The 15089-nt window shown below is 56.7% G+C and overlaps 1 protein-coding gene across 5 annotated transcripts in view; it reads right to left on the bottom strand.

Moving 5' to 3' along the window:
- Positions 1–15089, bottom strand: part of EPHB2 (EPH receptor B2) — a 130596-nt gene that overhangs the window by 83533 nt on the left and 31974 nt on the right. For all 5 annotated transcript variants that reach the window (XM_075773062.1, XM_075773059.1, XM_075773060.1 and 2 more), the window contains exons 2-3: positions 9258–9322; positions 4459–5143 (exon numbers count right to left, since the gene is read on the bottom strand). In XM_075773062.1, coding sequence (XP_075629177.1) covers positions 4459–5143; positions 9258–9322 — 750 coding nt within the window. The remainder of the gene's footprint in view (positions 1–4458; positions 5144–9257; positions 9323–15089) is intronic.

Genomic DNA, 15089 nt, shown 5'->3' with positions numbered 1-15089 from the left:
CCAGACCCAAAACAGGCATGGAGCCATAAATAGCCTCTTATATTCAAAACATCACGTACTTATGGGACGTGACTGTAAGACAGCTAGGACATACCCTTCTCCGGCATATCAGAAAGCCGCACACCCCTCCAAGCCCTTAGCACATTCGTGCCCCACTCCAAAACCCAAGCGCAGCACAGCAGGGACAGACCCCCACTGCTTCCCCCTGTGATGGGGGAATGGCTCTGGGTCCCTGACACATGTGCATGCACACCACCGCCTCTGCACCCGCATCCCCAGCATGCGGTGGGGTGGTGGCAGATCGGCTGCGTTGGACCTCAAAATAAGATGCAAGCATAGGCAGGGAAGCCCATCATGGATCCCACCTGTAGGACACACATCTGCAAGGGCACAGCCCTACCAAACCCTAACACCCCGTACGGCCCCCACGGGGACAACCCCTGTACCGGCCCACCATAGCAACAACCCCAGAGGTCACGCTTCTCCCTTCAGAGCTGGACGTGCGCTGGGCCAGCGCTAGAGCTGACCGGGGAGTATCCAGCTGGGTTGGTGGTGGAACTGGGCTGTCGTGTCGGTGGGGCTCGACAGGACGGGCACCAAGCTGGGTGCTGGAGCTGGGTCAGGACCCCCACATCCCCCTCCTGGCTCTGCCCCCCAGGGAAGGAGCAGGAGGGAGGCAGTGCAGGCTCCAAAGGGGACACACTGCTGAGCCCCCAGGCTCCCCACAGGGGTGGCCTGGCTCCACCTTGAGCTGGAGAAGACAGGTGGCAGCCTGAATCTTCTACAGACCATCTAGCTGACCAGATTTCTCCTCTTCCCAGCACGTCACCAGCTCCTCTCCTCCTCAGAAACGCCTGTGACCCCAAGGGATGACACCACATGTCTCTGACAGCGAGAAAGTGTCACCACCAGCTTCTGCAGGGCAAAACCATCCCTTGTTACCATGGCAAGACCAGGACAACCCGCGCTCGGCACTGTACGAGTGCAACAAAGAAGAGGCTGCCCGCTGTGAACGCAGTGATCAGACGCATGGGCAGACATCCTCCAAAGCCGGAGAGGAGCTGGAGATGGACACAGAGTTCAATAGCTAGGACCAGCGGCCAGCGGCTGCCATCCCTGAGCAGGCAGAGACCCTTTCTTGCAGGCAGCGCTCGTCCAGCGTCCAGCCCAAGCAGAGAGAGCAGGCAGCACAATAGCTCTGCCTCCGCCGTTGCAGAGCGGAGCCAATGAACGAGGGAGGCAGAGAGAGAAATGCGCTTAATATGCTGCATGGGAGGGATGGGGGGGAGGGGGGAGGCGGCAGACAAAGAACAGGGAGATGGAGAAAAAAGACGCAGGCAGGGAGCAGGGGAAGGTGAAGCGGGGAGGACGGGGCTGGGCGTATCAGTTGGGGGGGGGGGGGGGCGGTGCGGGGAGGCGAGTGCACGGAGCCCCTCGCCAGCGCAGCGGAAAGGAGCCGGGAAGCGAGCGGAGGAGCGGAGCGAAGAGGAGTGGGCAGCCAGCCCCTCGCAGGGCCCTGCGGGATTGGCGAGCAAGGCCCAGCAAAATGAAAATCTCTTAACCACACAGAATTGTTAACTGCCCCCAAATCCTTTTGTGCTGGGGCTGCAAGCTTAGAAGAGCTTAAGCTGTTAGATGCATGAACTTCCTCCATAAATATCCCTTGTGTACACTGCCGTAAGCAGGCTTGCGCTGTATTAGCCAGATGAAAAGCCCAGCGGAGAAAATGAACAACTCCTCCCAGCGCCATGCAGCCGCACCAAGGGGCCGTCCATTGCTCGGGATGCCCTTTTCCACCGGGACCCCTTGGTGGGGCAGGACCCGTGAGCCACGTCCCCCACGCTCCCTGCCATGTCCCGTTTGGGCGACCGAACCGTGTGAGAGCACTTCTCCCCGAAAGCCAGCTCGGATTTGCTTTTGTTTTGCTCCTGGAAAGGGGCCCAGATTCCCTCCCACCCCTCGAAACACAAGAAAACCTGCCGGCCACATGTACGAGCGAGTCCCCCAAGCCAGGCAGCTCGTACGCTGGCTCTGTGGGGACCGGGGGTTGGGACACGACGGGATGCGGGCAGGGATGCAGGACTGAATCCCACAGGGCCCTCCCGAGCGGAGCTGGGGAGGAGAGCCCTTTGCCCGCCCGAGCCGGGGTGACCAGCCCCACCCTTGGGGGGGCTCACTGGGGGGCTGGGAGAGGATGGGGATGCTACGGTGTCCTGCCAGCTCTGTGGCTGGCTCTCCTCCCAGTCCACAGTCTTCTTCTGGGGGCTGCTGGGGGAAAACAGAGAGTCTGTCCCAGTCTGAGACACCCCTGGGGTCCCATCCAGCCCCAACCACACAGCCCAACGGGGAAAGGGAAGGGGAAGGGGAAGGGAAGGGAAGGGGAAGGGCAAAGGGGGTGGAAAAAGGGAAAGAGAAAGGGAAGGGGAAGGGGAAAGGGGATGGGAAAAGGGAAAGAGAAAGGGAAGGGGAAGGAGAAGGAGAAGGGAAGGGGAAGGGGAAGGGGAAGGGGAAGGGGAAGGGGAAGGGGAAGGGGAAGGGGAAGGGGAAGGCAGCCCTGGAGCCAGCTGCCCCATGGAGACGGCGGGCTGCCGGCCACCATATGATTAATGACGGCAGGGAGCACAGGGCCGGGCGCACGCCAGCACCGGCTGGAGAAACAGCTGCGGAGGTACTGGACCTCCCAAAATCCTACTGCTGCGCAGACAAAGAGGAGACCCGGCCTCTCCCTCCAGCTCGCTCCCTCCACCTTGGCCCCCCGCTCCGCCTCCCTCCCGGCCCCCCGGGCCAGGCTGCAGGGACCTGGCTATTCATAAGGCATCCTGGGAGCCCCGGGGCATGTGAAGGGACCGTCCCTTGGCTGGGCTGGCAGCAGGACCGGGCAGCCTCAAGAAATCATGGCTGCATCAGAGCAAAGCGCTGTGCAGGGCTGGGTCTGCTCGGGCAAAAAAAAGAGGCTGAGATGGAAAAGCTGATATGAATCATTTTGGCTTTCTGGTGTTGCTAGAATGCTTCACTTGGGTGTCGTGAAACACCCGTCCTCCCTTCACGGCTGGGATCAGCCAGGCTCCCATCCCATACTGCGCTGCAGCAGTACTTCCTTGCTGTCCCCATCCCCAGCACCATCCCTGCTACAGGTGGAGGACACTTGATCACCCCAAGCTTGATGTGAAGAGACGTTCAGGGGCTCTGAAGCACGAATCTTAAATAACACCCCCAGCACATCAGGGTGCTTGACACATGAGCAGCCCAGCCACCAGCAGAAGACGCGGTGCCCTCTCCAAGGGGACTATCCAACCTGCAGTCCCAACCAAGTCTGTCCCCCTCTCCGGCGTGTCCACCTCCGCACTACCAGCGCCATCCCCATGCCCGCTTGGTGCTACCCGCCACCCCTTCCTGCAGGAAGAAGAGAGGAGACGCAGCTCCTTCCTTACACTGTTCAGTGCCCACCGACCTATCTATAATTGATCTCAGAGAAACCCCAGCTCTGCTCGGAGTGTGCCAATGCTATCGGAACTGTAATGGGATTTCGATGTTCAGCCAGGACAGGTGGGAGAAGAGGCCATTTGCCAAACAGGTGGTTTGCTCTATGCATGGTACATACAGCCACATACTGCCCAATAAACATGCAGCTCTTGGGTCCCCATCTCTCTCCCGATAATCCCAGCAGCTCATTTCTCAACCTCCCCAAGTCCATGTGTTACTGGGGAGGAGCATGGAGATGGGTTTGGACATAGGAGGGTGGTGCAGAGCCTTTCGCTTGCCCAGGACCAACGCTGGGTCCACAGTGCTCAGATGAGCTGAGCAGGCACTCCTGGAGTCTGCTTTGAACACCCACCGGGGCAGGAGAACATCTGCAGGGGCAGGAGAGACACCTCTGGCTGCTGAGGGAGCTCAGGGGCCAGGCTTGGAGGTGCCCAGGCTGGAGAGGTGAGCCGGGCCCTGAACAGCCCATGACCACCCTGGGCCATTTGCACCTCACCAGGAACATGCTGCAGACAACTTGCTCCCTCCCACTGCATCACCTGCACGCCCACTCCCTTCACCCCAGAGGCATTTCAGCCAAGGCACAGGGTGCAAACTGAAGTGAAAACAGCCCCAGTATTTTGGGAGGTGACTGCAGATCAGTGACACGCACCACGGCTACACACGCATGTGTCCCTCCAAGACACGGAGAGCATGGAGGGCACCAGCAACAGGCCAGCACCCCGGACCCGATGGCTCTGAGGATGCAGACATAACACAAAGCCTCTGCAGTGGATGGATGAGACTGGGGCAGGAAGTGAGGAGCTGGGGAAGGAGTCAGCGTCCACACACGTGCTCCTCTCCCACCCCTGCCCAAGGAGGTCACTCCCAGGTAGCTCATGCAGATCCCAGCTGCAAATCCCGACTGCCACCACCAGCACAGCCCACCGGCAGCAAGGCGAGTGCGCGGAGCGAGACCGGAAGGCAAGCGGTTACCTCTGCAGATGGTCCCGTTTTCCACCGACTCATAGCCCGCCCGGCACATGCAGCGGCCGATGGGCACCAGCCACTCGCCATCCCCGTTGCAGTACAGCTTGATCGGCACGTCCACCTCCTCTGCGTTGGTGATGCACGTCCCCCGGGCTGCCACCAGCGAGGTGCTCTCCGCTCCTGAGAGGGTTTCTTGGAAGACGGCCCCGTTCTGGATCACACGGGGACACTTGCGGTAGAAGACACGGACGGCAATCAAGGACATGCAGCCTCCGTAGTCCTGGAAGGCCAGGTAGAAACCATTCTTGGAGACAGGCCCAAAACTGCGCACCTCGGTGTTAATCTTCATCACCCGTCCACCTAGGTCCACCTGTGAGAAGCTCTCATCGGCTGCAATTGTGTCCACCTTCATCCAAGGATTCTCCATCCAGTTAGGAAAAGTCTTGGTGGCCGAGTCAAAGTCCGACTCGAAATAGTACAGGTTAAAAGTCTCCTTACAGGAGCCTGGGACATTAGGGATGCTGCTGCAGTCCCGGACAGAAAATTTCATCTCCACGTGGATGCGATGCGCTCCTCGCCTCCGGATGTACTTGGTCCGGAGCCAGTTGTTTTGGCTGGATTCAAAGACGTTGCACACCTGGTAGGTGCGAATCGTGTTCATGTTCTCATCATACCCGCTCACCTCTTCCCACTGCAGACAGGACACAGAAAGTCAAGGGGCTGCACCCAGCTGCCGCTCCCCACCCAGCTCGCCTCCTCCCAAGCCCGCCACATGCCAAGCGGGCAGGCTCTGCCGGTACCAGCTGCCCCACACCATGCCCACCCCACCCCACAGGCAGCCCCACGGGCGCCCAGCACCTCACCCCAGTGCAGCTCCAGCACCACCCTGTGAGCACCCCGTACCTACGCGCCTCCGTCCCGCTCCGGCAGGGTTGGACCCACACCGCACACCGGGCAGGCTCTGCGCCGCGGCGACAAGGTGGTCCAAGCCCTCAGCAGAGCTCGGGGCCATCACGCTGCCAGCAGCACCGTGCTCCGTGCCCGGATTTATGGTAAAGCCTCTCTGCCGGGCGGCAGGGCACAGTGGGGCCGTGCCCCTCCTCTGCAGGCAGTAATGTCTTTAGCAGGGGCTCCTGCCCGTGGGCTGCACCGTGCGGCAGAGCCTCCCGGCAAAGTAACACGATGCCTTTAGCAGATGTATTCCCACCGGTGCTGCTACGGTTACAGACGTGGCAGACAGGACCTGCTTTCTCAGGAGCACGTAACGCAGCCATAAAACCTCCTCGCTGGCTGCAGCCCGAGCACCGGCACGGGCGGCTGGCTGCACGACGGGCCAGTAGCCAGCAGCCTCTCCCCAAAGGCAGGAGGGAAGGTTCGTGGGAGCCTGGCTGACCCCGCTGTGTACCCAGAAGGGGAGATGCTGGGTGAGATCCCGCAGGTAGCCCTCATCCCTGCCCCTTCAAGGGCCAACATGCTTTGGGGTCCCTCCTGCAGGTATGCACAGGTCCCAGCCCCAGCTGTCCTAAACTGGACCTATGGGATGTCCTATGAGCCGTGGCACGACAGTAACATCCTTCTCGGCAGGACAGCTCGGAGCTGACATATTTCTCCATGGGAAGCTCAGCCCGGCTCCCTCCAGCCGACTGACAGCTGACTGTGCCAGCTCTGGAGGAGTCTCTGCAGAGCTCAGGGCTGCTGTGACACCTCCTGGCCCTGTCCAGCTCCCTGCCCTTCCCCCAGGCTGGTTTTTTCCAAGCCCATCAGCACTTGTTGTTGTCTCCATCCTTCGTAGGATGGGGAGACTTCAGAGTGGGTGATGCGCCCGGTAAGGGCAGAGCTGCAGCCTGTAACCAGCCACCACTCCTCTGCAGTGAGCGCCGACGGGAGAGGGTCCTTGGGGGAGCAGAACCTTTCACTGAGCTCATCAGAGCATCTCCCCCAGCCCAGACCTTTCTGGAGGGCAGAGCACTCCCCCTGTGCTGTCCCCTCCCCACCCTCGTGATGCTGGCAGTAGGGACCAGGGTCCAGCTAGTGTGTGACACAGTCCCAGCCGGCTGGAATGGCTTCTCATGAACTTGTTTGTAAACCTGCTCAAGTGGAAGTCAAGCTGTTTCCCACAGACGTGAAACCCTGAGCACAACCCTGCCCAGGATGCAGGATCATGACACCCAGGGAAGGGCAGCAGCACAGCCCGGATCCAGCACCAGCACCAGGACCAAGGTCTGCATGGAAAATCCTGCGGGAGCTGAGCACCCCCTGCCCCCCTCGGCTTGCAAATGGCCTCACAAGGGCATTTAGGACTGCAGAGGGAGGGTCATGAGGTGGGAGACAGATTGCTCCTCGTACATCAAGGCTAACAGCCCAACAGAAGGCTGTCAGGGAAGATCCCCAAACAGCTCCAACCACTTCTGATTGGCAGTGGCTGCAAATCTGCTGCCATCGCTGGGGGAGGAGAGCATCCTCGCAAAACACAGGGGGAGCATTTGCTTTATTTTCCAGAAATAAACTTGGCATGGTAGCAGAAATTGCAGGATCTCCCCATTTTTTTAGGGCACCGCTTGCGGGGGGGGGTGAAGGAATCAAGGACAAGGCACAGGGAAGCAATCCATTCCCCTGCCCTGCCTCTGACGTGGCTCTTCCTCGCCTGAACCTCTCCCGACATGCTCCACAATCACGTGTCAGCCACCAAGACCAGGGACGCCCAGCACCCGCGCCGGCCCCATCCACACCTGCACAGCCCCCAGGGAGGGCTCAGGACATGAACCTGAACAGCTCAGCCTGGCCAGGCAGGAGCAGCACGTGGTGGAAGGAGAGTCTCTACGGCTTGGGTATGAACAGTAGATGGTGGAGGTAGGGCATGGGGAGACCTACGAGCAGCTCAGGAGCTCCACAGCCAGGTAAAAAGCAACTGTTTGGCCTTTCAGCTCATTAATAATCACCAGAGGCAATAAATGAGTGGAGCACCCAGCAGCTTTTGTCTTCCAGGTGATGCTGGCTGCACCCAACCTTGCCGAAGCCAAGCCACCCGAGGACAGGATGCTCTGCCTCGTCCTGCCAGTGGGCACAAGCCCACACTGGGAGAAGCCGTGAAGGTGCCGCAGCATCAGCACCCGTGACATGTACGGCACGGGGCACAACGCGTGCCACATCCCCCACAGCGACCTGCCCACAGGTGGGGACAGGAGGCGATTCCCACCAGCAATGCTGGGGCTGCACTGGACTTTCCAGATGGTCATCTCCATCCTGCTGCGGACAAGGGACCTGGGCGCACTGCGGGGGCCAGGTTCAGGACCCCCAGCATCCTCCCACATCCCTGCAGCAGCGAGCGGGGGGCTCCTGAGCTCCCTTTTCTCAGCTGAGAGAGAAAGTCACCCCTGTGCACCAGCCCCTGAGCTTCCTCAACATTTAATTAGAAGCCTCTCCCTTTCTCCTCGCTCTCTAATTAACATGCCGGGAGCTCAAAAGAAGAAGGCAGCACAATAATAAGGGGAGACGGCTTCCAGCAGGCCCAGGCCTCATTACCGCGGGGCTGGGGAGCCAGGAGCAAGGCGTGCTTTACATATGGAAACACCGCAAACAAGAAAGGCTGGGCGAGGAGAGAAAAAGACTTGACCTCTGCTCCCACCTATTGTGCGCCCGTCATCCCCCTTCGGCGGCCGGGCCGGCGCTGGCGGGGCGGGTGGGCTTGCGGGCGGGCACGGGGCTTTATCATGGTGATGGGGGACCAGTGCCGGCAGCGCCCGCGCCCCAGCGCAGCAGGGCAGCCGAGCTGCTCGGGAGCCGGGTTTAATCTCCCCGACGGAGGCTTTTCTTGGCCGTTTCTTTTCTTCTGCCAAGTCAGCTCGGGGAGGGGGCTTGCTGTCAGCCCTGGGGTGAGGTCCACAGAAACATCTTCATCCAGCCCCTGCGGAGGGTGGATAGAGGGCAGGATGGAGCCTGAGCCACCACCTCCGCACACGGGGATGGGAAGCATCTCCAGGCTTTGGCCGGGCTGGATTGGGCCAGCCGAGCCCAAGGGAGCAGGTCTGGGGGTGTTGGGCACTGGGGCTCCATGCTGCTGCTGGCTACCACGGCCAGAGCTGGGCGGGATGCTCCGAAGCACCTCGATGCCCCACGCAAACCCCATGGGACACAGAGGTGGCTGGGACCACTCTGGTTCAGTGTCATGAGGGGAAGGATGCAGAGATGCACTGCCCTGTCCAAGCTCTTCTTTAAAGGAGCTTGTTCTAGGTGGTCTCGGGATACGGCTCAGGGGACTTCTGGCACCGGTAAAGCAGAGAGACAGTCACTGCTGAGCCAGCAAACATCCCTCCATGAGATGCCAGGGATGCTGGACAGTCATCTCAGGGCTTGATCAAATGGCTGCTGTGGGTGCAACTTTTCAGGCCGATGCCGTCATCCTTTTCTGCTACAAGTGACAGACAATGGGATAACAAGTGAGATGATATCAGGGATAAACGGCGGTGGCCTTGGCATTTCGTTTCCCCCCTTCCCTGATTTTTAAGTGACTGCAGGCCAGCTTTATGGAGAGTGTGATTCCTCCAACATCAGGTCGGCCTGATGCTGTAGGGTGTGAATTACACTCTTCCAGTGTTGGGGTATTTTTTGGAAGCGTCACCTCCTAGAAAACTACCGGAAATCTCAACTGTCATCCTCTTTTGTGCTCTTCCCACTAGACCTTTTCACGTGGCCAAGGCACTTTTCTTCAGTGGGTGACCTTTGCTGAGCCATCCCACCTACGTTCACATGCAGCAGGAGACCCCACACAGGGCTCCGGGCCCCCGGGAAGGGAGAGGATAACTCACCCCTGAGGGAGGATGCACCGTCCAGCCCAGCTCTGCCGTCGCCGTTGTGGAGTCCATCAGTGTTTCTGCAGGAGGAAGGTGAAACAAGGAGTCAGTGGCCATCCAGTCAATGGCCTGAGGCTGGCGAAGGGGAAAGAGGTGGAGAGGAGTCGGCCCAGGACTGCAGCCATCGAGCCCAGGACTGCAGCCATCGAGCCCAGCCTGCGCTGAGCCCTCTGGCCAGCTCTCAGCCGGGGAAGAGCCCAGCATCAGTCCCTCTCCACCAGATTTGCCTCCCCGTCCATTGCCCATTCCTCCCTGGCCCCCTCATCTCCTGCAACACAGAGGGGGACATGCTCTTCCACCCACCAGCCCAGATGGACTTTCCTCCTCAAAATCCAGGATCTGGGTACCCCCGGCCCCAGAGAAACTCTGATGCTGCAGACAAGAAGCACTGCCTGAGCGAGTTTTTTCCATCACCTTCCAGTTTCTTTTGCAAAAGCGGGATATTTTTTTCTCAGCATTTTGCATGGTAGGCAGAATCCTTGGTGATGTGGTAGCACATGGGAAGGAACAGCACTTTTAGGACTTAAGAGTACTAAAAAATTAAACCAACGTTAAAGCTGGTTTTCCAGGCAATTTGGGCTGAAATAGGTCAGGCAATGCTACTGCCGACCAGCACAGAGGAGAAGTCTCCCTAAGCCACACAGGCAGCAAAGCCTCCTCGTCTTTTCTACAGCTAGTCATGCTTCCAGCACTGAAGTTTTTTTCATCTCAAACAGCTGTAAGTTGGCCTAACCACACTGATGGCATGAAAAGGGATGCTCAGGTTATGGCACCCCAATACTTGGGCTAACGTGTGTAGGTGTTCCCCATCCAGCACGGGAACGGGCCGGACGGTCCCATCAGAAATACCCTGCACAGACACTTCCATGAGTGATTTCCACAGTCTGCGTAAGCGTCCATCCTCCAGGTCTGCGGTCCCATGCTCATTGCAACATGGGGATTTTTCTGCACCATCCTCAATGCCGACATTTTAAGAAAACAGGACAATATTCTGATGCTTAAGAAATGGAGTTTAGAAATCACGCCCAAAGGTTTCAGCACACCGAGGCTGGGCAAGGGAAAAGCCTGATGCTGGTGGGACAGACCTACAGGTCAGCGTACGGCCAGTGATTCTGTGCCTGAGGCCAAGGCGATGCCCACAGAAGAGATGATATCCTTCTGCTCTGTAGGGAGAAAGTAAATCTGCCCTTGATTTCAGCGCGTGTACTCAGGATGCCAACCGCATTTGCAGGGATGCTGGAAAGCATCCATCGCACACACACGCAAGACACGAACACGAAATTTGGCTTGCAGCTTCACTTTCCTTGCCCTCCCAGTTAATGCAGGACAGGCAAGGAAAGAGTCCAGCTTTAGGGCTCTGCAGCTCTCAAGAAAAAGCATCTTATGCACAAGATGTACAACCCACCCACACGTCAGCTCACTGAAAGCGCTCAACCAGGAGAACCCCAATACCGCCGAGATGTCCAGCCACCATCCTATAACCCAGTTCCCACGGCCACAACAGGGATGGAAAGTTACTGGCTGCAACAGTGTCCTGTTGCTGCTCCTCATCACCAAAAAACCAAGCATCCTACCACGAATCCCCAAAAAAGCATCACCGCCTTCTCCACTTTCACTACACTGAACAAAAACAAAGGAAGAAAAGCTCAGCCTTGAGCAGATCCATCATTTAAGAGACAAGCCTGGATGCAGAAATGGCAGTTGTTCAGCCTGCCCAACAGCACACGTGAACTCCCCGTTTCCCATCAGCAAGCCAAAAAGTGCCTCGGCACAGATATGCTCCTTGCACCTACTTCTGGCAGTAAATCATTTTCAGGCTGTGGGTTGTTCGTTACTCCTGGTCAGAGCCAGCAGTTTCCAGTTCACAGGAAACCAGGATTTCAAAATTTGGTTTTATTCCAAGAGTAAAAAGCAAAAATAGTTCTTTTCAAATTTTCCCACTAGGAAGAGCTCTGGAAAGCAGCTAGTCCAGAAATGTTGTCATTCAGATTTATGAAATTTCTTTTTAAACTGAATATTTGTTTACATAGTTCCATAATAGTGTTTATTTTATCAGAGTATCTGGCTTTTTCATTAAAACACCAGTGGCACTTTGATCTGAAAGGAAAACAACATTTTTCACCCAGTGCTAGCTAGCTGCATTACTTTGAAGAAAACCTTAAATGTGTTACTTTACCTTAACTATCAATGACAGTGGTGCATAGCAGACATATTACTAGCAGTGACTATAATGTAAAAGAAGATATATTCTAAACCAGTATAAATAATTCCCCAAATAAAAATAATATTTTGAAGCATGGCCAGATTTTGCATTTTTAAAAGCCTTTTATTTAACGAAAACTCAGTGCAATGGAAATGCAGTAGAGCTCGCTGCCCACAGCCCTCACCGCTGCCCCTTGTCCTCAGCTGAAGAACTGCACATCTCCCTGGGGCTGTGCATCCACCTCAGCTGGCCCCAGGGCATCTCGTTTTGATGCAAATCAAGGAGTTGTAGAAATTTGCAAGTTTTAAGCATGTTTCTCCAATGGTCAGTTATCTTCCTATTAAAAAAAAAAAATCCATTAATTTTAGTCCGAATTTACACTGTTCAGCTGCCATCTATTAGATTTACTATTACTTGTACAAAGACGCTGCTGTCCAAAACCTCCTTTCCTTCTTCTGGTGCTTCAGGGTGGCAAATGAATCATCTCCAAGATAACTAAATAAGGTGAGCTTCCTTATTCTTCCACCCTAAAACAGGTTCCTTTCTTTGAGGCTCCTGTTTATCAACCCTCTCTGTGTAGGGTGGACCCCAAGACTGCGGTTCCCGCTGCACAAAGCTGTAACATCCCAGCATGCCCCTTTTTGCACAGCTTTTCGACCAAATTAACTGCCCTGTCTGAAGCCCATTTGGTTGGCATGTTAGCACTTCACAGAGTCACCTGAGTTTACAGAAAATTGTGAATAACCTCGTGAATCAGGGTGAATGTGGTTACCCGCACTGACGGCAAAAGTGGATGTGAAGGCAGGATGGGTTTCAATGGTGGTGGTGGGTTTGCTCCATCCTCCATTGATGGCTGAATTCAAAACACCTTATTGCCCAAATAACAGCCCATATCCCTGGCCAGGAGCAGTCCTCACCCTCCACCTGAGGGCAAGGAGGCCACGTGGTCCTCCAGGGAAGATCACTGTCATCCCTGAGAAGTTTCTTATTTCCAGACGAAAGCAGCACATTAATTCATTTCTTCAGAAAAAAAAAAAAATCAGGAGTGATATCCAATGAACCCAACATCTGCAGGGGCTTCTCTCTGCTTCTCTCCCAGCCTCAGACCTACTCAGATCTCCACAGCAAGAGGCAGCGGTGGGCAGACTGCGGTGGGAGGAAGGCCCCATGAAGATGCAGCCAAGCCCTGCTCTGACATCCCATCCTGAAAGTGCTGGCACGGAGTCCGAACTAGCAACCAATAAACCAGGAAGGTTTAAGAAAGCAAGACAAGGCCGTACCACCCACCTCAGCCGCACAAGAGAAAGGCTGAGATCCCCCCAGGGTCTATTCCTCCTTCAGCTGGATGGGTTTTTATTGCTGCAGGGGGACTGCAGAAGCTCATCAAAGAGGAGTTCGCAAGATGATTGATTGTGGTGTGCAAGGATCTACACCGGGAGAAAGTAGTAGCAAACAGAGCAGCTTAGCCCGTGAGGGAAATTGCAGCTACAGCTTTGCCTGGGAGCTGAACCCAGTAAGACACGTGGAAAACAAGATTCAATTTTACCAGGGACGGTAATCGCCCCTGAAGAGTAATTGCCAAGAGATGCAGATCGTGCACTGTTTGCATCCTTCCCCATGCCGGGGAGCCAGGAGCTGGAGAAGCACGTGCTGCAGGAGGTCACCGTGGTTCCTTCTGGCCATCAAGGTATGATAACCGAGGAGATACTCGTGGACATCTCTGAGTGGATGGGTGACTCCAGGCACTGAGACACCAGTCGTACAGAGTTCTGCTACAGGTGCAAGCCCCGCACGAGCCACGATAAGCCCCAAGGAACGGGAACCCACTGTCCTCCACGCGCAGCAGTCCCAACGGGGCTGCCCTCAGCGCACTCAGTCCCTTGCAGCTTCTGCACCCATGGTGACACACGGTGGGCTGCCATGGCCCCATCTCACCCAGCAGGTCTCTGATCCTACCTGTGGGCTGCCTCATGCTCATACCCTGCTCCAGGCATCCAAAAAGACCGACTCCTGGGCTGGGGACAACAGAGACAGACCAACTTCTGGATGGGCAACCCCAAGCCCAAGTGTTAGCGCCCCACCAGCCACGGAGAGGAGAAGGTCCCTGCTTCAACCAGCAAACTCAGCAGCTTCACTCGCTGCCACAGCCAGCGCCTTCACAGTGCCATCCTGCCGGTTTGGCAGTGCCAAATAACAGGGTGAGGGGCTGATGCCTCGGTAGCCCCGTAAAGACCCCCCGGCATCCAGGACAGAGCAACCCGCCGGCAGCGATGGTGATGACACGGAGCAAAGCCGTGCGGGAGCGGCAGGGGGGTGCCTGGCCCCTGGCCCATCTCTGGTGGCTGGCGATAGCTGCAGCTCAGTGAAATGCTCTCTCCGGAGCAGCATTTTCTCAATATTGTTGTTTGTGTTCTTCCCTCCTGCGTGTTTATCTGCAGATTCACATGCTACCCACGGCATTATAAATAAATCTGCAGCTGCTCAAAACCAGCAGACGCAACTCTGGCCTGCTTCCCACCAGAAACCACGCTGCTCCCCACGGGACGGTTAGGAGATAAGTGCCTGTCCTTTTCACTTTGAAGATGCTTTCAATAAGCAACTTTCTGCCAGCACTGGGGCCCGTGGCCGGCACTGCCGCTTGCTACGATGGCGTGCCAGGGCTCTGGCTCAAGCACTCTGCATCTAAAGACACATCATCACCACCATGCCACCACCTCCAGATGCTCAACAGCCATGCTAAGATGCCGTCAAGCTGACAATCTGCTATGCCAACAACCTGGATGGGGGGCTTCTACGCTTCTGCGTGGTCTTCTTGCTGCTCAGCCACAAGTGAGATGAGTGTGGGGATCTCAGCTGCACCAGCTTTTCCCATCTGGCCAGGTGAGGACTGAGACTGGTGGGCAGACCTGGGAGGGCAGGACAAGACTGGGATCACGCTGGGTGCTGGCGGTGACAGTGGACACCAGCATGGGAAGGCCAGGGCTGGGGATGGAGAGTGACAGGACCAAGGGACAGTGGCAGAGAGGGTGGAGGGGCAAGGGATTAACAGAGGAGCTGTGCACATTGCAGACACACTTCTCTGTGTCCGGAAGAATAACTTCCATGGAGTTTTGCCAATCTAGACCAGTTTAGAGCATCTGGCCCCTGGTTTCTCAGAAGTCCTGGCAAATCCTTCACATTCACAGGCTCCAAACTCATCCAGATAAAGAAACAGCTGGACAAATAAATAGCCCCACAGATAGCTGGAGTCTCCACCCTCATTTTTCCACCCACAACTTTTTCCCTTCCCCTTTTACTTCTCATGCCAGCTCCTCCCTCCGGGTAGGAAACTTGCCAGCATTTTAATCCTGGTACAATATTATTAACACAGGGAGCGAGCTTCTAGGTTGACCCAGGATCACAGGAGCTGTGGCCAGTGCTGCGTGTGCAAAGCAGGCAAGAAGTTGCCCAGACCTCTATGATGGGCTGGGAGCAAAGTCATCCCATGGCAGAGATGGAGGGACACCATGCCTCATCACCACCACCTCCCAGACGGGACCTGGAAGCCCACCGAACGCTCCTCATCAGATCAGCCCGGGCTGGAG

Source organism: Balearica regulorum, chromosome 21, assembly GCF_011004875.1.
Source record: "Balearica regulorum gibbericeps isolate bBalReg1 chromosome 21, bBalReg1.pri, whole genome shotgun sequence".
Lineage (NCBI taxonomy): Eukaryota > Metazoa > Chordata > Aves > Gruiformes > Gruidae > Balearica > Balearica regulorum.
Note: the sequence above shows the minus strand (reverse complement) of the source record. Positions and strands in the feature narration are given on the sequence as shown.